Source organism: Acanthaster planci, linkage group LG12, assembly GCF_054643075.1.
Source record: "Acanthaster planci isolate LZ-2023a linkage group LG12, COTS_SCS, whole genome shotgun sequence".
Classification (NCBI taxonomy): Eukaryota; Metazoa; Echinodermata; class Asteroidea; order Valvatida; family Acanthasteridae; genus Acanthaster; species Acanthaster planci.
In genome coordinates this window covers 12,028,883-12,054,466 of record NC_141788.1, presented here as the reverse complement: position 1 = coordinate 12,054,466, position 25,584 = coordinate 12,028,883, and the positions used below count along the sequence as shown (strand labels likewise).

At 41.4% G+C, this 25,584-nt stretch overlaps 1 protein-coding gene across 3 annotated transcripts in view; it reads left to right on the top strand.

The window, feature by feature from the left end:
• The window catches only part of LOC110985312 (lysine-specific demethylase 4A-like), a 178,095-nt gene that overhangs the window by 126,389 nt on the left and 26,122 nt on the right, over positions 1-25,584 (top strand). For all 3 annotated transcript variants that reach the window (XM_087143837.1, XM_022246251.2, XM_022246250.2), the window contains exons 10-13: positions 5,881-7,016; positions 12,421-12,584; positions 13,298-13,514; positions 15,058-15,131. In XM_087143837.1, coding sequence (XP_086999963.1) covers positions 5,881-7,016; positions 12,421-12,584; positions 13,298-13,514; positions 15,058-15,131 — 1,591 coding nt within the window. The remainder of the gene's footprint in view (positions 1-5,880; positions 7,017-12,420; positions 12,585-13,297; positions 13,515-15,057; positions 15,132-25,584) is intronic.

The following is a 25,584-nucleotide window of genomic DNA, read 5'->3' as shown; positions in this document are numbered from 1 at the left end:
ATTTTATGTAATTGACTTTCCACAATTTTGAAAATTTGACTCTGATATCCAAAAAAGAAACAGAGTTCAACAGATGAAACACCAAACGTAAAGAAAACAGTCAAATAGTTTGAACATAAAAAAGTGTTTTAGAGAAATCAATTGGGATTTCCATGCAAACTGAATGCCATAACGGCATCGCAGTGTGCGGTGGTATACAATGATGTACATGGACGTGTTTGTCCTGTGATGAGGCCTTTCCCAAAAGTTGAGAATCGCATTTGCAGCGAACAGTTAAACGTAACGATGAGATTTAGTGGAAGACAGACAGAAGGGTTGTTTCAGTTTGCCTGAATTGCACATGCACATTGATAAAAGGCAATTACTGCCCAAACTAAAGTTCGTTCCCGAACTTGTCCAGTGGTAGTCCATGGCATGTCCATGTCATTTGTCCATGCAGGAACAGCAATAATAGACCCCTTGCAGTTGGTACACTGTATAGCAAGGAAGCTTTGTTTGTTCGGACTTGCTGGTTGTTCGAAGCGTTATTAGTGCATGGGATCATTGGCCCAGTGGCAGGTCTGGACAATCAAAATAGTGGCTGGGAAAAGTCGGCTTTTTGTTGTGAGCTATTATGTGTGTACTGTTACAGGTAGACTTGCAGTCAGTGGCGTTTGGGGGGAGTTCACCAACAGATATTTCAAAATCAAATATCAATAATTTTTTACATTTATTAGATAAAATCGGGTTGAGGAAATTTTAAGGTAAACCCAACTAACCTAGATTTTTCACCAGACATTGTTGCAAAACACTGCGAATTATATTTACTTTAACCCCTTCTCGATGGGAATTTCTTTCCGAAAGCCGACTCCAAGAATTCCGACTCCCAGCCTCGCTTGGCCACGAAGGCCACCTGCCAAACTGCAAATTCTCGGTATGTGGCCCAGCGTGCTCTGCACGCTTTGAATTACAGGGTGAAAAGGCTGATTGTTCTGTGGCTCTTTTCAAAGTGGGGACTATCGTGATGCTGGTGATTATGATGCAAATTCGGTCTTTTCATTTCTGGGCTACACACAAAGACCAATTACCATATACACAAGAGCCAGTGTCTGCCTTCTTTCACGGTGTCTGCTTGAGCATGGGCTAAGAATAATAGCTGAAAAGCGGGCTGAGGATCTCAATTTTTATGGCGTGTCTTAACGCCTCCCGCCGTGAAGGGGTAGAGTTACCCGATGTGACTTTTCGTGTTATAAACAAATTTGTATACATTTCAGTACATTTTGGGAAGAGAGCAAATCTATAAATGCATTGCTATAATGAAGATATGATACAAATGCTATGATCTCTACCTGTATGTACTATGCAAATTGTGTTCCTCCATGGACATACACAATGACCTTCCAGCAAAACAAGCAGGAAAGGCAGGTACACCTCCAATAAACGTTTATAACCTCCATGCTTTGCATATCAATGCCAAGGCTGGTTTTACAGGGATTAAGCTTGGGAAGAATGCAGTGAATAAGCACAGGTGTTCTTGCTGACCGGATTTAAGGTTGGGGGTAATGAATAAGGTGAACATGTTCGTACACTATATCGGCTCGTAACCAGTACAAAAGGATCTCCTGTAATTTGGAAGTCGGGAGATTGAAAACATGCAACATGTACAGCTCACTTTCTGGCATCAAAGTTTGAATTTTTTGTGCTTGTCTATATGAAGCAAATAGCCCAATCGAGCTGTCCATGTCTAGCTTTTTTATGGGATAGAAATCTGAAAGAAATCCGGCAAATACCTGTAGTAAGTTTCTGTCCCAACATTTTCTACAGATAACCCCAAAACTTCCGTGCCAGGCTTGCAGCTGAACTGCCCCAACAAGTGAGCCAGCCAAAATGTGCCAACACATTTTCAATTTGCCTTATAATTTTCCCTTGGCCACTTCAAACAGAGCGTTCACACCAAACTTCAAGGGAAAAGGAGAGCCAGTTAACAGAGGATTATGCATATTACTTCCTGAACTTAATATGGCATGGCATAGATACCACACCGAATGCACGCATAAAAACATGATGAAAAAAATGAATGAAAAATGGAGTTATGCCGCACCAGTGCTCGACATACATATATCCAATGGGAATGCTGATTTTGTTGGGCGGGTGCACCCGTTGAAGTACACGCTCCAGGCTTCCACTCGCGCAACAAGATATGGTTCTCGAGTGGCCTAACTTGCCCTTCATTTTATCATATTTGATCAAAGTTATTGTATGAATGCGTTGTAATAAAAGTTGGCCAGATCTCTAAATTGCTTGCAAATCTCAAACAACAAAATGCTGTTGTCCATTAAAAAAAAACAAAAACAAAACTGATGGAAAAGCCAAAATATCGACCAAAGAATTACAGGGCAGAAGGTCATTCACTACGTGTGATTTCAAGTATGTTTCTGTACTCAATTTTTCATTTATTATAAGCTCTTGCAAATAATGTATGTCACATGGAAATGATTTTTATTGTTTTTATTTATTGAATATTTGCTGACCGAAAGCTAAACATGTATTTTTCCCAGTTCCAGATCATGCTAACAAGTACGGTTATTTTCCTAGTTCCGGATCGTGAAGATTATTCAGTCAGATTGCAGCTTCCGAAAAACAAAGAAAAACCTCGTATTGATTGTGAAATGTATGATGAAAGTGAGGCCAATGCTTTTCTTTGTTCTGGATCAGTAAAAGTAACAACAGGAAAATCTATTTTCAGTCACAACTATTGTAACAAGCTGACTTTTTGTTTAATGTAATATTTCTTAATTTAGAGAAAATTAGTTAACATAAGAATTAAAATGAATTAAGAAGTAGAAATTGCATGGATTTTGACTCGACTTTTTCAGCTTTATACAGCGAACAACCAATAATACATCCCCCCGCACCGCAAGTTGACAAACCTATTACGTCACATACATGTACATTTCTGCAACGCCCATGTACTTGAGTTCCCAACGTATTTGCGTGCACTTAATGCATGATCCATAAAATGTGTTCAGCTTTCGGCCAATTTTTAAAAACCCGGAAACTCAAAAAGTCATATTGATTACATGAAAATGTTCTTATGTATGTCAAGTATGATAAAAATAATTGGAATGGCACGTAGTGAGTGACCTATCGCCCTGTAAAGTTTTGTCCAGTTTTTGGCTCCTGTGATCATTTTGACAAACTGTTCAAAAATGTCGAAGTGCAAATCAGAAATCTGGCCCAAATTTCTGTTCTAGAAATTTTCTGAGAACAAATTTTGTACAAGAAGAAGCTCACATTTCAAATTCAAACAGCACCTCTTGTAAAATGTAGAAATGAAGAACAACACAAACAAGGTACGTTTTTTATTTCAAGTGATCTGGAACTAGGAAAAATCACTCGGGAAATAACCTGTACATTGTATGCACATACATGTACTGTACATGTATGTGGTGAACTCAGCTACACGTAACAGGTTTTGTGTGACACAGTGGGGTTTTGTGGGACTCGCATGTATGCGGTATAGCTCGTAACGAACTGGGCGGTTTGTCTGCGCAGAATTTACCCAAGCTCCTGGTTTAATTTACCGGAATTCAGGTAAATGAAGCAGTTTTCTTCAAACCAAGAAATTCTTCAATCGACACTGGGCGTTGATGTATTACAGTTATTCTGGTTTAAAAATTGATTTCTCTCTTGATTCCTCATCGTACATGAAGTTTTAGAAGCGACTAGGGAACTGAACAAACCCATCCAAATCTTGGACAAGTGTTGTCACTTTCCTTGATCCAATCAGTCCGAATTAAAAGTTACACATTTTGAAAGTTATTGTGTAAGATCTGATAAACATAGTGGTGATTACTGACAATAGCTTCAGTGGAATTTAGGACTATTTGAGCTGCAGTTAGATTGAATAATTTTCAAAACCTGAAATAGGGAAATTACTGTTCTTTTGATTGTACCATAGTTTTCTTCCTTTACACTGTAACCAAAATTGACCGTGTCGAGTTTTGATTTTAAGAACTAGGCAACAAGTGAACAAATAAATGTACCGATTACACATACATTCTTTATTGAAGAAATTCCAAAGAATCACAAGAAAGCCTTAAGTGGTTCATTGTACCGTTTACCAGGGGAATTAGAAAACGCTCCGTGTGGTTAACACTGTCAATAAGTTGCAGTATTGTGTAGTTATTGGCCTGATGAATGATAAGAGATATTACGACGTCAGCAGGGATTAAGTATCTGCACCGTGCAGACACTTTGATCATACCGTGTATCAGACACTGTTACAACGGTAACGGTGTTACCATGGGTGATCGTGTTCTATTTGTCCGTTTACTGTGAGCAGTACTGTATGAAAGAGTGGACCCGTGCATTCTTGTGCCTGTTTGTGAGGTTGGTGTTTAAAGATCTACTTTTTATGTGTAAGTGTACCTAGAACCAGAAAGCTCCAGCCATGACAAAGGCATTGTGTGTATCTGGCCTACTGCATGTACATGTACAGTGCGTGCACCCATGCGCAAATGGTCTAGTAGGTGCTCTGTGTATGTACCTGCATGCCTTTTGCTTGTTAATGGACAGGTGCTAATGGTCACTATTTGTATTCAAATGTAATGCACCCTGAGACTAGTCCATATACCAATATTTTGATGGTTCTGTACTGAGCTGGCAAAACTTGTTACTGTAATGACACAACCCCACAAAAACCATTCCATTGGTTCCATTGGTCAATGCAAGACATACACATAGTTATGTTTACAAAACACAGGCATGCAGGTTTTCCTTGGATTAGCTGATTTCCCTGTTTTTCACTTCAGATTTATGCCATTGAAAATCGGAAAAACACTGTACAAAGTCTTACAAAGAATGGAATTTCCTCAGTTTTGTCACAGTTCAAGTTGCATATCTGTAAACAAATTATACATTGTGCAGAAATTACAGTGGTGGCTCCTCGTTGTTCATGAAAGTTGTGTTGCAGATTCCCAATTTATCCGAGGCACTATTGAAGTTCCCACACATCCTTCAGGCAATACTGGCATGATGCAATCATTCCACACACAAACTAAATCAACCCCATGGACCAATTTGTATAATGAAACTTGTCACCTTTGTTGATTTCGTCTTGTACTCGTTCTTCCATTGTGCATGTGGATGTGCAATATGTTTTGGACCCCATGACAGCATGATTATTCAACTGGGCAATCATGTGCTACAAAGAAAGGCTGGATTTGGTCAGCTGTAACTGAAGTTTTCATGTATTTTGCAATCTTATTTTATTGATTGGTTCAAGATAAACTTAAATGTTAATTATCGTACATTACTGCAAATCGTAGGGCCCCCAAAATAGTCCAAAACTGGATGAAAAAATAAAATTATTAAATCCGGAAGATGCAGACCCTACAAGGCCATTTTTCAACTCGACAGGCCACACATGACATACCTCACAAACATACATGTATATGTCACAAGCTGGGTTCTAAACAACTTAGGTTTTGAGTTTCTGGAACACGTCACTAATGAAAATCCGAGTTCCAACTCCTTTTATTAAAAATAAATAGTTTTTGCCAAATAATGAAACATAAACTTCAAAACCTAAATTGTTTAGAACCCGACTTGTGACAATATGTATGGGCAGGCATTGTGCAGTGCGGTATGCATAGCTTCCTCTGTGGATTTGCCGTAGTACTAGTATCACTCGGGGGTTAATGCATCGTGAAAGGCTTGTTTGCCATGGGTCCTGTGTTTGAGGCCTGATAATCTCCCCTTGACAAAAAAGCACTGAGACTGCCTTGGACAATGCTAGGAGTGCTCTGAAAAAGGGTTAAACATTTTGGTTCCTACTAGAATTTTCTTTCGTATTTCATGCATTACATAATATGTCAAAATAACATTTTCGATTTGAAGTCCTAGAAAATCTAAGAGTGATGGACTTCCACTCAAGACACGTCGTCAACCACTCCACAAGAAGGATGGGAGAAGAATCATGACGGGAACAACAAATCAACGGAAACGCAACCACAAAGATATGAATACAGAGAATGAGGAGTCCCGGAAAGACACAACACTCATGATGCAGCCAGAACATCCATCACTTTCAACTGTTGTTGTTAACATTGGAGGTGAACTTCCTTTAGAAACCGCCCCAGCAGTTTCTCATAGTGATATGCCAGAACTCCAAAGTAGCTCAGAAGTGACTGTTCAAGGGATTACTGTGCTTCATGATGAGGAACCTAAGCCTAAAATACCTCGAACTGAGATGTCTCCACTGCCAACCCCTTTTCCTTCAGTGAACAGTACTCAAAAAGTAAAGAAAAAGAAATACAAGTCCAAAAAGGAGGAACCAAAATTGAAGAAAAAACCTTTACATAAACATAGTGAAACTAGGACTGAGCATCTAGACTCTGAGAGTATTAATGGAAAGAAAAAAAAGAAACTTAGTGCAGAGAGATCCAAAACTCAACAAAGTAAAGTTAAGAGAGAAAAGAAACCAGCTTTGGATATGCCAGTGACTGCATTGTTCGACCTGCATGGCCAAAGTGAAAGACATACTAATGGATTTGCCTGTAATGATGGTCTCCTGAAAGTAAGTTGTAAATTTCCACAACAAAAGACAAAAGTAAAGTCAAAAAAAACTGGCCTACTGCTGGAACAGGAGCAATTAAAAAGGAAGAAGAAACTGAAATCCCAGAAAGCTGCACTGCTGAAGCTTAAAGATGGAGTCAAATGGGAACATGCATACAGCAGCAGTCTTGGCAAGAACAGCAGTTTAAAATTGCACAAGAGCAAATCAAAACAGGAGAAAATCAAGCTGAATACACTTTTCGACAAATCTATGAAGACGCAGACAAATGCTGTTGTGCAAGAACAATGGGGAAACTCATCAACAGAGAAGGCTGCTACAGAAGTTCAACGTGAAGGGAGTAAGCAAGAATTGACATCTAAGACAACAGTCAAAACAACAGGTCAGAATAGCACTGAGTTTGCAGCAAAGAGCAGAGCAGCAGGGAGGAGTTGCAGACCAAAGGGCAAAGCAAAACATGGTAATAGATTGAGAATAGATTAACCCTCACTCCCTAGGAATTTTTTTTCCAAGACCCTTCCTGAATCCTGATAGTACATTATTTGTACAGTCAATTTCCAGTAATATGAGCTCAGATGGACATAGTTTCCTACGTTTTGTACATGCAAAAAATGCAACACTTTAGTCAGTTACCAACTATAATGCTAATGCACATTACACTTTCATAGTGAACGTGTTTGAAATGTTTTGAAAACAAACTCATTATTCATCACCAAGAACATATGGCCATGAATTGGCTACATAACTGGTATGATAAAAAATTATGCATAAAACTGGAAAATACTTTAAGCTTAGAGATGAGGTTCCAGAAAGTCCAAAGACCCCCATATTAAGTATAGTCGACTGTACTTGTACTTTGAACAGCCACCAAGTCCCATGGTACAATACTTTACTAGCCTGGCATTGGATCTGAAATGAACTGATTGTGCAATACATAGAATAGGCCAGATATATTTGTTGAGTACTGAAAAGGTTCAGGCAAAGTTTTTGCAGTGCACAGGTTGTTTCTCCTGTCAAACCCTGTCAGTATGACCTTGATTCAGACTTAATTCTGGTTAAGAATGGTAGAGCATATTTCAATGGTCCAAGCCTTGCAAACCCTATTTTTCTGTATGGAAATACTTTCAACAACCCTTGCTTCGATTCATCAACAAACCCTGTGGTCTCCTGCGATCACATACATGTACCCATGCCCAGCCTACACATGCAAATTTCCCATGTGCCTATTACAATTTGCTGACAAGACTTGATTATGCATACTGCCCCTTGACCCTCTATAATGCACAGTGGCCCCGCCGCCGTGTTCGTCCTTTTCTCAGCATCTATCGTTTATGGACGTGTCTATGGCATTTTCAGAGTTTCAGGTTCCTTAACCTTTCGCATTTCTGAATTGACTTGATTCCTGTTTATGAATAAAGAGTGATTCCTCATCTATTGGTAAAAGTGCTTATTTTTGTGTTCCGTATTTTTGCTCTTTTTTTGCCCCTTGTTTCTGTGCATTATTTATAGGTTTGGGTGTGACTTACCATGATTTGTGTTGTGTATGGCCGTTGAACAGGGCTCACGGACAACCCTTTGTTCTAAATGGGTGCTTGCATTCGATTAATAACAGCCCAACACTAGATGGGTCTGGCCGTGTTGTGGGGCTTAGGGGGCTGCTTGCTCTTTTGTGGTATGTGCAATTTTTTGTGTTATCTGAGATTGTTGGGGAGAGACCCAGTGGAATGAATGAGCCGGGGTTGAGCAAGCAGTTGCCACAACACTACCCCAGACAGTTACCTACATTATTTGGTGGAGCGAGCAGTTGCCGCAACACTACCCTTGATCACTCATGACCATGGCTGGAATTGATCGGGTTGTGCGAGCAGTTGCCGCAACACCACCCTTGATCACTCATGACCATGGCTGGAATTGATCGGGTTGAGCGAGCAGTTGCCGCAACACTACCCTTGATCACTCATGACCATGGCTGGAATTGATCGAGTTGAGCGAGCAGTTGCCGCAACACTACCCTTGATCACTCATGACCATGGCTGGAATTGATCGGGTTGAGCGAGCAGTTGCCGCAACACTACCCTTGATCACTCATGACCATGGCTGGAATTGATCGAGTTGAGCGAGCAGTTGCCGCAACACTACCCTTGATCACTCATGACCATGGCTGGAATTGATTGAGTTGAGCGAGCAGTTGCCGCAACACTACCCTTGATCACTCATGACCATGGCTGGAATTGATCGGGTTGAGCGAGCAGTTGCCGCAACACTACACTTGATCACTGATGACAACTCCGTACACCTACCGACCGGCCTGAGCGTGCTGGGCCACAACACTACCTGTGGTCATCGACGCCCACTCCACATATCCATAGATCAGGTTGAGCAAGCTTTGCCGTAAAAGTACCCTTGATCATAGTTGACCAGAGCATAAGGAGCTGTTCCTTTCTCTATGCTGCAGGTACTGGGAGTTGCTACCTACCACATCCCTGAGCAACCCTACTGACCGTTAGCCCAGCTGGGCTCACGGGGCAACAGTCTGCTGTGTGCCCTAGGCCGGCTTCTGCTTGCCAGGCAGCGTCCGCTCAGAAGCCGGGCCAGTTAACCCCCTCCAAGCGAGCAATTGGTTCCACAGCAGGTTTGCCAGGCTCCACTGCTTCTGCCACGGAGGAGTCTGCAATACAACACGGCACTCAGCCTGCCGTTGCATTGGACGATGTCGCCCCTTTTGGATTGCTACGCCACCGGGGCTTTCATCCACCACCCCCCATCCACAGCTCTAGTCTGACGATGGACTCTGCCCATGAAGCCACCGATTCTGACCTGGGATGCTCTCGCCCGCAAGATGGACTCAAGCCTCAGCCAGTGGTAATGGCACTCGACCTGTGCTGCACTTGGGACGAGTAAGCCTACTCCTTCACCCCCAGTTCCTGTGCTCTGAAGTTCTCTGGCGGTTTCCTTTTACCTCTGCCTACCGTGGAAGATGTTTATTCATCAGTATGGCTCACCGGTCTGCACACCAGGATGGCCCCACGGCTCCCGGACCAGCTACAACAACCGCCACACGCCATGATCTACATCTGTGAGACGAACTTCACAGCGGTTCACTCAGGTGTGACTTGAAAGTTACAACACCTCGGCCGGTGCCCCATTGTTCCTGAGGGTGGCCCATTCGGAGACGCCACCTAACTATGCAGGTTCTTCAGCGACCACTTTTCGGGCTACAGAACTGCATCATCGCCGAGGTTCTCGAATGCCACTCATCGCTGCAGCTTCTGGCTACTGGCTAGGGCTATCCAACCAGGGTGCTTCCACCACAGCTCCCTGGTGGCTTGGCCCGCTTCAACCTATCACGACCTGCATTCCAGACATGCTGCTGACGCCCCCGGTTTTTAGGTTCTTCCTTCGGGTTCTACGGCCAGATCACCGCACATACATGTAAGATGCGCAAACACTTATCATCTTCTACGGGGTCCAAATGCAAGAAATCTCGCTCTAAACTTAGGCAAGATATTTGTTCATTGGGTTTAATGACTGCAGTCCGCTCTCTCAGAGATGCTGCCCACTTAAGTCCCCCCCGTTCGAACTGCTGTCTGATGCCTCAGACCTCCATCTAGCATCAATCTGGCATTCCTCCTTGCAGTTGTTACATTGAGACGAGGTAGCGAGCTGCAGGCCCTATCAATTGCCGATGGTCACATCTGTTGGGAGCCACAGGGGTTTGCCTTATGCCAACCATCAGGTTTCTGACGAAAAACCAGACGCCTACCTTCCGGCCTCCCGACATATTCGTTCCCGACATAGCCACACTTTCGGGAGACGACTCTGACAAGAGATGATGTCCGGTCCGGACTATCAAGTGGTATCTTGCCAGAATCAAGCCTTGTTGAGAATCTAATTCCCAGCTCTTGGTCACCACAACGAAACCCTTTTACCTGGCGTTGAAGGACACATGCCTGATGGACGGCATCAGCCATTATCTTCATTATCAAGACTTGCCAGCTCAACATGATGAGACGACCCGATCTCACGTCACCCACGACACCCACCTCATGTTCCTTTTAGTAACTACACTCCCATTGCTGATGACCCACCTCCAAGGTTCATTGCCACTCTGCATATGTAGGCTGGGAAAGGGTATGTGAACACAGGAGACTCCTCCCCCACATAGAGTGGGTCAGGTCCCCTAGTGATACTTACCCCTGCCCAGCCACTCCCGCCTACCCTTCCCCACTTTGGCTCTGGTGGTTTCACCACTCCCAAAAGAAGAACGAACATGGCGGCGGGGCTGCAGTACATTCTGGAGGGTCAAGGGGCAGTATGCATAATCAATTTTTTTTCAGCGAATTGTAATAGGCACATGGGAAATTTGCATATGTAGGCTGGGCAGCGGTAAGTATCACTCGGAGACCCAACCCACTCTACGTGGGGGAGGAGTTCCCTGTTCCTTTGTATAACAGGCATTGTGATAATTACACGCTAAAACCATGTAAATTGAATTGTGATTTGTGCACATTGACAGTCAGTATTGCACACTCATTCTGTTAATCTATAATTCAAGTGGTCATCAGTACCAGTCATCATATCCTTATTTTTATTTATTATTTTTGTTCTTTTCATTTTTTTCTTTGAAAACGTTCATTTGTAAGCGTCATAAAGCTAGAACCACTCTAACAAATGTACGTACACGTATAGATAGCCTTTCGTCAAGTCCTGCCTGGCTGTATGTTTGTAACTGCAAAGCTATTGGACAGGAGACCAGACAAGTGGCACAGCCTCGAGGCCTTTTCAAACTTGATTTTTAGGGTTTTGTGGTGAATTATTCATAAGCTTTCTGATATGCATTATTCATAAATTTCATGCAAATAGTTGAAGCAGATGGGTCTCTCCAAAGCATACAAAATGTTTCCATCAAGTTTTGCATGTGGGCAATAAGTGATGAGATTAACCATGATGCTTGTTGGTGGGGGATGATGCTGACGTTTGAGTAACACTAGCAGTTCATCAAGGCCAAATGATCAATGCAAAAGAGCAGTGCTTAAAATATGGAACTCTTACCACATTCCTTGGGTAGAGACGAAAACATCATGCCCGTGTACAGATGCTTCAATAGCCTGAGGCTGCAATGGTTTAAACTCAGCAAGGTGAAGTTTTCCAGCAGCATATTCTAAAGAATTGTCCAAATACTGCTCAGACAACTGACCTGCACTCACGGCCGCCGACACACTTGACACACTCGCCATCTTTCATATACTTTCAGTTTGCGTAATAGGTTAATGTATGCTGACCCCCTCGCTAATGATTGATTGAGATTTTTGCTACCCCAACGGGGAAGTAAAAATTGAAAACATAAAAAAAAAAATTGGAAAAGGCCTCATGGCTGCGCCACTCATGCATGTGGTTTCTGGTCTACCCGCCTTGCAGTTACACGTAAACACAGCCGCAAAGGCCTTGATGAAAGACTAACTTACAGACTGATGTTAAGTACGTACAGTAGGTGAGAAAACCCATGCTACGCCTTATGATCTGGAATATGTAAGCTTTCAGTCTGCAGGAAAATGTGCTAATGGGGTTTGACTCAGTTACATCCCCCAGTACTTGTATGCGCATTTGTTGAGGCATGTGTGTGTTTCAAAATGATTATAAACAGAAGTAATATGCACAGTACATGTAGGTGGAAAAAAAGCTTACTGTACTTCAGGATTCCGATAATACAAATGTTAATGGGGTTTGACTGTACAGTCTCAGTTCCGTTAAAACTCTCCAATACCTGTATGTGCAGTTTTGCAGGCAAAAAAGCTGTTGTGTTTATTTGCACCGGTAGACATCATTGTTAGCTCTTCCTTCCACACTTTCTTCCCATTGGCTAGATTTTACATCACAAGAGTTTGCCACAATGAAAGCCTGGGCACGTTCCATGAATGGTTTGTGGGTCACACAACCTCATAGCTATGATATGGAACTTGCTTACAACTTATCCATGGCTGATCAGAGACCAGGCTGCTGTGTCTGTATGTTGTTCTACAATGAAAAGGTAGCCTTATCAGTCACTCTTAACACATTGTTTTGATAAATATTAAGCAATTCTTCTATATGGGTAATTCCAGAAGTCAAGGGTCCATTTTTTTCATGTCCCTGTTACATCTGACATACGATATTTGTAATTTCCAAACATATTTTGTAATTTCCAAGAGTGATGAATTAATGGAAATTACAAGTAGTAATGTTTGAAAATAATTCCAGTAATATTTCCATGTCAAATAACAAAGGCCAGATGTAACAGGGACACAAAAATATCTCACTTTTGGACCCCTCTTTTCTGGAATTACCCATATGTGAATTGTGTTTTAGTTATGCCTTGATTATTTTTGTGCCTTCATAAATTCACTGGAAGGCCAAAGTTTTTTTGATCAGTTTATGGTAAATACATGCACTCATAATGATGAAAAATGCTTTCAAATACAGATACATGCATATTGATTACTGACAGTATGGCGAGAGCTGCTTACATAATTTTGATAAATATTTTGTTGTCCTATTCACGTACATGTACTAAAGGTTTATATTTTGTTTTTAAGCACAATAAAGAAGTGCATGTCTACACTACACACACGAGCATGTCACCTTTTGGCTAATTTAAATGCACATTTCAGCAGTTATGATGGTTGTTACATTTGTTACCAAAAAATAGATGAGGTTTGAAATGCTCATTAAATAATTCATTGGTATCATTTCCTTTTGGTGTAGCTTGATGGTAAAGACTGGGATAGCAGTAATACAACGTGCAGCAGTGTGGCTGAGGAAGATGCTTCCACTGATCAACGTACGCTTGTTTTGACTCCAGAAATGTGTTTTGCTGCAACTAGTGAGAACCGATTCCCAGAATGCTACAATGCAGCATTAAGTTCTGATGGACGAAGTGCATTGCTGCATTGTAGCCAGTGCAAGATTGCTGTACATGCAAGTGAGTTTGCAAAAAGTGAAGTCACTTCTTAGAACATGATAGAGATGCCTACACCCCTTAGTCCATTGTGTAGAAAAGAATTATCCCTACCTACTCTACTCATGCCCTTTCTGTATATATTGTAAGGATTTCAGCTTTCTTCGCCACTGCATTTTTGGGGGGAGGGGAGGGGAATGCAGCATTCCATCCCTTCACAAGATTCTTGCATTGATCCAAAATAAAAAAAACACCTTTTAGGCCCAATAAAATATGTCTGCTTCCGGTTTCCCAACTGACACTCATTTTCGGCGTGACCCTAAAATTTTTATTGGCAAGTTAGAAAAACACATTTTAAAAAATAAAGAACAAATCCTGTTGATTTTTCTGTCTTCACAAAACATCTCTTTTCAACCTTTTCACGTTAAAAACTGGTATTTATATGTTTTTCTACAACCTTTCAAAAGAAACTTCTGTTATTTTCATGAGTTCCTTTCTCATTTCACTGTTGCAGTGGTTAAAACACATAAGCAACGCTCAATGCATTAAAGCAATGCTGCGATGATTCCCACTATGCCACGCACATGCATGGAAATGCCGTAACCATTCTTCACATCCCAGTCAAAAATAGTGTGATTAACTATACTGGCTGTACACGCACGCTACCCTACAGCTGCAAGTCGAAAAACATCAATGTTGCAAGAAGATTTCTGCAAGTTAATTTGCAGAACGTGGTCTTGTCTGTATGTATTTTCCGTGTTCACAAGTTTAATTTGAGGTTGTTTCACTTGTATTTGAAGCAAGCATGTAATTACAAAATTCCCTGCTCTGTTTGTCTTCAGGAGGGTGACTGAATTTATGTGAATTTAGTCAGTGCAAATATATTGACCCTCCCCCTGACATTTTCTAACCTTCTGACCCTATTTTTGAGAGGCATGTAATCGGAAGCAGAATATTCTATTTGTTTTTTTGGCCTTATTAAATTAAATTAGATCGACCTACCAAACTTGTACATAATCCTAAATTCTTCTGGATTCAGAATCGAAACGTTTCTCCCATCTGGGTTCAGAACTGCCCTTTTAGTGGTCAAGGGACAAATGTTTGACAAAAGTTTGTTCCCACAATAACTATCCATCAATTGCACAACTGATGGATCTACTTTTTGAAAGTTATGGCGGAAAATTCCCTTGCCGTCTAGTCTTGGCATGAAAAAAGTTGTGATGTGGCTACTAGCAGATCTCTACATCAACTCAAATGGCCAGCTCCAGTGGAAGGGCCAGATGATAGACAAGTTTGCAAAACCAAAGTACAACAAGGCTGTCCATTGTCACATGCACTGTTCCACCTCTACATGTACATACTGTACATCAAGTGTCTCATGCAGGAGTGGTACAATTGCATGGCCCTCTAACCAGTCCAGATGTTAAAGGTATCCCTCTGAAGGAGATCAGATAGGCTGATGATGTATTACATGGTGTTGTGTAGAGCTTGTGCAGAAGAGATGCTTACTATCTTCCTTTGTTAACCCCTTGGATTAAGTTTTGTTTTTATGTGTGTGTCTATTCAGGTTGTTATGGGGAGACAGGGACTAAGGCTGACCTATGGAAATGCAAACGTTGCGAAGAACAAGACTATCTGGCAGTAAGTACCATTAAGTTGAAATGTTGCACTCTGTAGTTTATTTTTTAAGTGTTCTCCTCGAAGATGGGAAACTGTATTACCAGGCCTGAAAAGTTTGCAAAAAGGTCTTTGGTCTTGAATTGATTGTTGTTAGTATCAAAACAAAATGGCATCCCGATCTTGAGGATCATTTTCCCTGTAATTGTCTAGGTACATGCATTGTGACCGTACAGTGGTGCAACATGACAAAAAATGAAAATGGCTCTAATTTTTCTGGTACATGAGCTCATGGCAAGTTTTGGGCTGCTGGCCCAAGCTATAGTTGATATTTTGTGATTTTTGACTGATGTTAGCTTATTTTTTAATAGGAAAATGTAGTTTGTGAATGCGAGGCATGTTGAAGGTCAGTTACATAACTTCTGCTGGTCATCACTTACATGATATAGTTATGTCATAAATTTTGATCCAGCTTGATTTTCGTGCCAAAAAGGATTTTATTGACTAACTTTGTTAATTTTGGAGTGCTGATTTCAAAAAAATGAGTTTTTTTCGGCCACCTCTTCAGTCGCCATTTTAAATTTCAAAATGGCCGGTATTTTTTATTATGTTTTCGCTTGTATCTCCACTTGTAACTTGAGGGAGTAACGATGGCAGCAATACCCAGGTTTATGATGCCAAGGATTCCATTAAAACTGCTGTCATCCTTCTTTCTAATTCCCTTTGGCCAAAACTGATGATAATACTCACTTCGATGGCAAATTGGTAAGGATTCCAATTGTTGCAGAATCTCAAATGCCCCTACTATGGTAGGTTTTAAAAAAATTGTCCGCCATTCTTGTATCACTGTACCAAAAATAGTTTATGTGCAGTATACATACGTTGCAATTGCAATAGAAAAAGACTCCAAACTATAAAATACCAAAGGAGTAAGCTGGAAATCCGTTTAAGTTTTATTCAACCAGTTTCATACAGTTTCACAATTCTTCAGTTGGTCCACATCAAACACAGCTAATACATGTATGGCTAATTAAATGTCTCATACACAGTCGTAACTAAGTGCCTGAGGAAAATCCACACATGGTACATCAATTTCTTTACTACTGTATGAGTTTTGTTTTTAGTTTCAATTTCAGCTAGTGGAAGCATAGTAACGTGGTATTGAATTTTAGTCCTTTTCCTGATCGACTTTCTTGACTTGTGCTGAATTACATTGGAACAGTTACAAAGTTACCTAGTCAAAGTCTTCTTCTTGACCTGTCACATTGTAATCCATTGTGTTGTCACAGTCACTACATTTACAAAGAGGTGTACACAGCAAGTTATTCTTTAGGCGGCAACGAAACTGACTCACAGTTATTCTGCGTCTTGCCCGCGTTCTTCCTGATCGGTCGGGCGTTGTCAAGGAGGGTGAAAACACATGTCCTGCACGCAGGCGGTCATCCTTGTGTAGTTCCACTGTAATCATTGACCAGTGTACGTTGCAAACTTAAATAGGCTATTCAAAATTATTTTACTTTCGCAAAAAGGCAGTCTTTTTTATAAAATCCACCTCGAAAAGTATGCATGAAATGGTAAATATCTGAGACTTGTCCCATGATGACCACGAAACATATACGGGTGTGGACCCATATATCAGATCGCACTCTTCATGCTCTTCCACAATATCGCGGCGCGACTGCGAATATTAATTGTACTACATTGGAAGTTGTAGGCCTAAAACCTGTCACTGACTTTAATAATTTGGGAATAACTTCAAAATTAACCAGTTAACGTCAGATATTCTTAATAAGAAAGGCTGCCGGGGCATTATTGTAGATTAGGGCATGCCATCCATGCATCGTGATCATGAGCACGTGCTAACCACGGTGAGCCATGGCCGCGTGGTTTTGCCGTGGCGGCATTGTAGTGATTATTTTAGCACTTTTTATTTGTTCTCATGGTGTAGTTTGGGATGCAATAATCAACATTGAAATACTTCATGTTGTATTCTGTTACCTAAAGGTTTTTTCCCTCGATAAATAAAATCAGCCGCTTAATTGTACGTGTATCTTCGTGTAGCAAATCTCTTCTTTTCACCAATCATGCTCGGCGTGACATGTCAGATCTGTTTTCACTTGGGTTTTTTAATGGCAGTACTTTCTGTGGTCACGTGGTCATTAGGAAAAGTCAGTGATTGGACTATCCATGAATGGGGTACGCAGTAGCAGTCAGGATGTCGCAGTGGTTGTAGATGCAGTGCGTGTGCTGCGATGCAGCATGCATGAGGACCTAGGGCAGTTTTTTAAGACAATTTTGGGTTTTTTTATCATTTTGGAAGAAATATTCATGCACAGGAAAAAATCTTATGCCCCCTCCCTGTAAAGTGTAATCCTTATACTGGGATATGCCACTGTTTGCGCTCCCTTGACCTGTTTATCACAATAAGGGCCAACAACCACTTACTTCAAGTAATTTCATTTAGAAAACAAACCATTAAAAAATAAATACAAGAGACAGGATTGCTCTCATCTTCATATTTATTGTGGAACCACCCGGTTCATGAAATCATGATCATAATTATTATTGATTGCAAAAACTGATAAATCCATCAAGCAAACTATCAATCAAAAGCTGAGGAGCAATAATTCCTGATGTGAATTACCACCTCATTACTGCATGAAAACAAACCAGGACCATGAATGTAACACTATGTATGAAATAAAGTTTCACATGACTGAAGATGTAGAGGTTTATGAAATAAAGTAATGTCTATGTTTGTGTTTTCTGTGTTCATGCATTTAATTCGAGGATGTACTGCTTGTACTTGAAACGAGCATGTTTCCACAAAATTTCCAGCCGCAGCACGAGACTAACCGCCTGCCCCTCCAGACTCGTCGTGCACGCTTACAACGCAATACACAGACATCATTTGCCAGTTTCCTGAAGTCATGACAAGCGTAAAGCACAATTCAAAAATCAATGATTTTTTACATTGATTACACAAACATCAAAGCAAAAATCCCCTTTCCGATTGTGATAAAAATAAGCCAAAAAAGTTCGCTTGACTATTCTCGTGTCTCAAGAGCCCAACTAATTGACCACTGAATTATTCATATTGCTGCAAAAAGACCTATCGTACCAGCCAATGAGACTGTGCGTTTTCACGAGGTACATTTTGCGAGAGCAGCTATCCAATCGCAATATTCCTTCACGTCATGCTCCTTCAGCGACCATCTTGTGCGTGGGCAGCCGCGCAACATGGGCGAGTGAACTTGGGACTATCGATCAATCGTGTCATGCAGTTAGTGTCGAAAATCATAAGACTGATGGAAAATTGAATAAAAATGTCTCTCCATGACACAATTTGTGTTGGAAAGACCACTTGCATGGATGTGGGCTCCAGTTGATGAATCTTCACATTCTTGCAGGTACACACAGACCTACATGTATATGTGCATGGCGTTAAGCTTCGTCGTCATCCATGCCAATCAAAAGCCTTTTAAAAATCCCTTGATCGATGCTTTCACTTGTACGTGTACATGTATTTGCTTTTATTAATCTCATATGCACATTAAACATGTTTTCATATGATAGTGAATTTTATTATTCTAAACACATCACAATATATTTGATTAATTATAACCGAGAGATCTTTTTGATGTAACATCAACCACGCATTTTTGGATGTACATGCATACACGTGCATGCATTGTACAATTTTACGTGGTCCCAGGGATTTCGTAATGAAGAGAGTCGACTGTATTAAGACTTTAAACAAGGGGAAAAATCATTGCTCCGGTTTATTTCAAGGTAGTAGGAGCAGACGATTTAGTTGAAGAATGCTTTCGCAAAATCATAACACATAAAAATAACTTGCCTACTGCACTTTCTGCCTAAAGATTTGAAAGCTGTATAAAGCAAAAAAACACAAAGGTTCAGCCCGGGCCCCTAAATCATTTCCCCATTGTTCAGATAGGGACTAAGCAGCCACGGTTTTAGTTCGTTCACCCCATGGACCGACTCCACACACCGACTTCAGTGGACCATTCATATTCAAATTAACCTTCCTACCACTGAGGCTGGCCAGCAGAATCTCGGCTGTATTCAATTTTTTTTTGCATTTAAATGAAGCTCTTCTGGCAGGGATAGACAGCATTGCAAAGGGGCTCTTTTGTTAACTTAGTCCTCGTGATCCCGAGTTTTAGACATGGGGCAGAACAGTCAGTCAATTTCGTGTTGCCGCCTTAGACATAAGCAATTGCTGGTACCATACATACACTACAACATCCACATGTGCAGGTAGCTCCAGACACATCTTTGGAGAGATTATTTCATCTGAGGTCTTTTCCCATTCATTATCAGTAAGAAGTGGTATTTGGGGCCTCGCCTGTTTGTAACCTTTGGCAAATAGAGATATGAGGTTTGCTCCTTGATTGCGCAGTTCCAGTGTTCCAAGAGCAGGTGGCAACTTTTCAGCTTCAAGATTGTGCATTTGAATAATTCTCATCTCAGTTCCCTGATTGTGCTGCTTTTGGTACTCATGGCATATGCTGTACACACAAACCTTTCAAGAACATTTGACGTTGTCCTGGTCAAAATCATCCTCACCAAATTTCTGAAAATCATGAGCAATTTTACAGTTTATACTAGACTTAGATACTGCTTAATCCACCTAGCTTTAGATATACCGGCAAATTTGCCTCCCCAATCAGCACCACTAAAAACATGAAGACCTACAACACCTTTACTTTTTTCTCTTCCAATAGATTCAAATTTATTGTGTACGTCAATTATACATTTCACTTTCACTTTGCCTGGCGTGAAAAGAAGCTCACTTGGAATTATCATGTGAGGAGACTTAGTCCATTAGGTAAATGAACACATCTGTGTCTGGTGAATACACGTCTATGTCTCGAATGTGTCTATCAGATTTGAATGAATCAAGTACATGCAGTGGGATCAAGCTGTCTTCTCTTCGTGCAAGTGTTCACCATGTTAGAATCAAAGACATCTGGCTTGTTGGAGTACGTCAAGGTTCCATAGACAACTACTATGCTTTTGCAACTCCCTGCTTATTCTTGAAGTAGAGCTTTCCCTAAGTATTCTGTTAGTTTGGACTTTCATTGTGACTTTCATCGGTTTCATTGTTAGACAGCAGGGTTTTGAGGAGCACTAGCTTGATACTGAGTGTTTGACATCAAACCTAACAGGGTCAATTACAGCAGATCTCTTGCCTCGGGTCTGAGCTTTCAGAGATTTAATTGTCAATGTGTTTGTCTAAGATAACACATCCTTCAGCGTATCCTGAAATGATCTTGTTTATGCCTCGAACAAAGGCATTCGCAAAATCGGAGCAATATACGTGTACCATCCCTGAACCTTGTTAGATTGAACAACTGCCATTGCATCAATGATGCATACGTTGTTTTGGCTCTTAATAGAGGGATTTCACATCAGCTCCGTCTGCACATATCCGCATCAAAACCAAGGCGCTCTGTCTTGAACTTCATTGCTTGACCCCGCGGAGTCCACACAGTACATGCAGTATCTAGTTTATAAGTATGACGCCCACTGCACATGCAGATAAATGACACGGCAGGTATGTTAGTTCGCAGTAAGTTGCCGTTATTTTTTTCTTTTGATTTTACGTGTCAAGTCATCCTGAAAGACTCTTCCACAAAAATTTGCAGCCTGAGAAGTCTGAATTTAACATACCTTAATGTATTTTGTTTCTTGACTCTTTCCTTTCAATCATCTGATCGTATTAAGAATTGAAGCTGACACATACAGCCTCGTTTTCAAATGTGGAAGTGCGCAGATCAACGCTTACACCGTCGTATTGGGATGCCTCTATACTGTGTGAATCATTTAGTTCAGATTCACTTGTTGGGTCCATGTTTTACTCTTCAGTGGCATGGACAAAAACACTCTTGTCAGTAGAGATAAGAAGGAGACCTTCCGAGAAGAGCAATCTCGTTATAATTGAAAACTCATATCTTCCGATTGTCTCACCTAGTGATTGTACCATATACTTGGGCACGACTGCTGAACCATAAGAAATCTTGCCAATAGATGACAATCCCCTCTTAACTTGACCAGCTTATTAAGTTTGCAGTGTGTCTTCTTGCATATAATGAAGGTCTTTAACTTTTGTCTTTTACATCAGATCTCAAATGGATGTTTTTTGCTGTAGATGCGACAACTCTTTCCTAGACAAAGTTTTCATACTTACTTGTACCTTTTCAACTGTATGAAGAATGTCTTTCTTTGCAGTTTCTAGTATCTCCATATTAGATACCATGTTCATCAGACCAATTGTGTTACATAAGAATGGGTGTCCACTGCAATGTTTGACAATACCCTCTTTGATCATGGCAGAATTGTTAAACATGCGAACTGCCATGGATCCACTGAGCTGATAATGCTCCTTGGTTGCCGTTTGGTCACTGTCAGTGCAGTAGGCATCTCAACAGGCACGAATAATGTAGGTTAGCCCAGAGGCAATCAATAAAAATCTGTCAAGTGTATCTTCATTCTGCGTGATTCTAGTGATCCAAACTGCAACCTTTAGTTCTCTGGTGAGCTGTTCCAGTGCTTGATCCACAAACAGGTTTGTGAAAGGAATGCCAGATATAGCAACTGTGAAATTGCCACATTTCAGAGCACTCCAGGTTTCTTGGTCAATGTTTCTCAGCAACTGCATTTGAGCAAGATACACTGGTATGAGTCGACCATATTTGTACAGATCATGAGGAAAGTAGTACTTGACTTGCTCCTCAAGTGCACCGAGATTAAGCTCCCAATCTCCCCGTCTGCTTGCTCAAATCAAGTGAAGTAAACTCTCGACCTGTTTCATATAACAAAGCAGAAATGGTTCCATTTCTCCAAACACTTTGCCAAGTGTACATGTACCTTGGAATTGGTCTGAAGATTGCATTTACTTCTTCAAAGGCAGCTGTCATGTCATCCTGTCTCGTGAAGTTTTTTTGCGGAGTTTGTGACATTTCTGGATCATGGTTTCTGAGTTCTCTTTCTGCAATTGCTAGGGAGGTGCTCCAAAGAGGAGGTCATAGCAGGCCTTGATGTTGGTCTTCTGGTATTCTATGCCGTGCTTAAACCACTTTCCAGTGAATGTTTGACGGATTGTTGATGGAGAATAAAGACCAGCTTCAATGCTGATGGATTCAAGACCACTGTTTTCAAGATACTTTGCAACAGCATGAAGAGAAGCAAAACAAGAATGAAGCTTACCAGCCCTCAAAATCCAGTTGGTATTCTGTGTTGAAGATGTAGCTCCAATGCTCTCTCATACAAGTCAAGATCAAGTGTTAACTTATGACAGTTTTGCTGTTAGGACCTACAGCAAGAGCTGATTTCCTTGGGCAAGACATAACACTGTATAGAGAGTGGCATAATCCATTGGAGGTCTCTTTAACCCCTTGACGGCGGGATATTTTTACCACGTCCTGCCTGGCTGCCAGGTTTTTTCCTCAATTTTGCTAACGGCAACCGCAGACATGTAGCAAGGTCACCAGGCCTTATCTGCCAAGTTTGCTGGGTTGCACACTGCACAACGCCCGGCTCTGTGTGGCCAGGATTCACGCTGGGGTATTTGGATCCCATATAACATAATAACCAGGCACCCAGCACTTGCCTTACCCACGCAACATAACCAGTCAATATTACCCGTAAAAATTGCCTATTTTTCATCAGGCGCTATGTACGCACATAATTTTCTTGCATATTTCTGAAGTTATTTTTGCAAGTTATATTCAAACCTCCTTTTTGAATGTAATGATATATCTAACACAGCCCCCTTCTAACTAAACTTGGAACCATCCCAAGAAAATTATCTTCCCAAATAATCTTTCCCATAATTATAAAATAAATAGACACAAGAATAACACAAGACAACTTCTCAGTTTTCTTCTTCTCTTGACGACTTGTCATTTCCTATTTTTTTCACTTCTCTTCTCATATACATGTATTTAACAATAATTCAAACTGAATTTTAGAAATAAAATTGCTTTCTTGTTAAAAATTTTAGGGAAAAAAGGGAAAGAAAAAATAGAGCAGTTGCGTGACACGATGTCTTGGATTACAGGTAATTGTACATGAATAATTGATTCAAGTATAATAAACCTTCAAGGAGTTGCCCCGAAATTTCTTGCACTATTTCATTTACTATGTCTTGGAACACATGTAATTGTACATGAATAATTGATTCAAGTATAATCAACCTTGAAGGAGTTGCCCTAAAATTTCATGTACTATTTCATTTACTACATCTGGGAAAACAGGAAACATGGCATGAATAAGTAAATGATTCAAGTGTGATAAACCTTGAAACAAGGAGCAGGGCAAAGTGCTACTTCACAAATTTCACACATAAATCTAGTCTCTTTTCTTTTACAGTCTCTGTAACAAACATCACACCATCTGTATAATTAAGCTCGTGTTCCAGTTGGGGGAATTTCTGCAACAAAATGTCCTCGTATCAGTCTACCTGGACCAGGAAGACGGATGGTCTACCTCTAGATCGATACACTGGCAAATTTGGTGCATGCAACTCTTAAATTTCACTCACCGACATATGTCTAAATGTCAAAAATTGTCAGTGCCACCAATTTCCTTATACACAAGATAAGAGTTTACAAGAGCAACATCAAGCAAAAATAAGAACACTCTCTTATACCATTTGATTGATGGTTACTGAACAGTGCGAAGATGCCAGCTGGTCTGCAATGTCCACACCCTTCATCCCGTCGTTGTACCGGTAGTTGAGTACACACCTGGGTTTTTCCAAAGCGATGCCGTCGCGGTTCCGCTTTCCGGTGTCGGCCATCTAGGCTGTATGCATCGTGGACAACATACGGACATCTTTGTTGTCTCGCCAGACCAAGGCGAGCAAGCCCTTGTCGCAAGAGTGGTGAACATCACCTCTCTTGAGTTTCAAGGAGAACAAGTCCTTGGGCATGTCTTGACGATTGCTTCTCACCGTCCCGACGACATTCGTCTTCTGGTCGTATAGTTTCAGGTACAATTCAGGGCTGCTGAACCAGTTGTCCAGGAAAATGGTGTACTCTTTGCCAAGAAGATCGGCGTTCAAGTCAAGTACGATTTTTGTACTTGCCAGTCCAACAGTCTGGTCTTGACCAGTTTAAACCTTGAAGTTCCAGTTTTATCCAGCGGCAACTCCCGTGCTCTGGCAGACTCGATACACCTTGATGCCAAACCTCGCACGCTTCTTGGGGTTGTACTGCTTGAACCTCAGTCTCCCTTTGAATTTCCAAAGGGACTCGTCGGTAGTAATGTTGCTAGACGGAATTTAGACGGACTTGAACTTCTCGGTCAGTTCGTCTATCACCGGGCGGAGCTTGTAGAGTCGATCAGTGGTACCTACACGGCTGTTATCGATGAAATGCAGACGGGACAGCAAGTCCATAAATCTGTCGCGTGGCATGGTATGAGGGAAAAACTGAGTCTCAAGTATTGACTCTCTCGTCCAGTAGGACTTCAAGTTGGGTTTCGGCATCAGTCCCATGACGATCATCGTGGACAGGAACACTGACATCTCGTCTGGTGTTGTGCCGAACCAGCTTCTCATGTGACTTGGACTTACTGCTTGACTTTTCGGGTGTTAAGCGGCATAGCGGTTGGGCTCGTTGGCAATGTTCAATGTCAACTCTGGGGTGAAGAACTGCTTGAAGATTTCGACAGTAGTACTGTTCTCGTCCAGTTCTTGCACTCGAACACCCGCTGTGCCTTGAAAGCCTTGTCGGTGGGAAAGTTGTCATTAGCCGTCCATTGAATGGCGAAGTCTTGACCTTCTTCTCGGCACGCCTCGCTAACGGTGGTTGCCCGTTAAAATCGCTGTCACTAGTTTCAATTTCTGAACTGTGTTAAGATTCCGACGTGAAATCTGAACCACAGTCGCTGTCAGAGTTTCCTCTTCACTGGAAGACATCGTGTAATGCAACTGAAGGGCCGGGGAGCGGCCAGTAAAATATATACCGAGTGCTACAAAAACACTCTTTTTTGGACAAAACAAATGGAAATAATGCTGAACAATGGACCGTCTATATCCTGAGTGTGGGTGCTGGGGTGCTGTGCACATGTTCAGGGCCCAGCAGGGCCATAAACAATGGTGCGCACACCATGTCAATGGCCTGTATTCATTGTGCTCCGGGCCCACACAACGCGCATTGCATAAGCCCTGCCAGCGGAGTCAGTGACACTCCACGGAGATTACCCAGGGTATTCAATCAAAGAAAAAGGGGGTGTTCTGATGAATAAAATCCAATTAACTGGGTATCTTGGGGTCGACCAACTCTCCTAGTTGCCCCAGATTTCCATTCATTGTAAAGCTCCCAGTAACTACAGGTGTACACTACTAAAATAAAAGTTGCAGGTGTGTTTTGCGGCGTCCGCAGACATCTGGAAATTAGACTTTTCTCCAGGCACGGCGTTTGCAGTCATCCGTCATGAAGGGGTT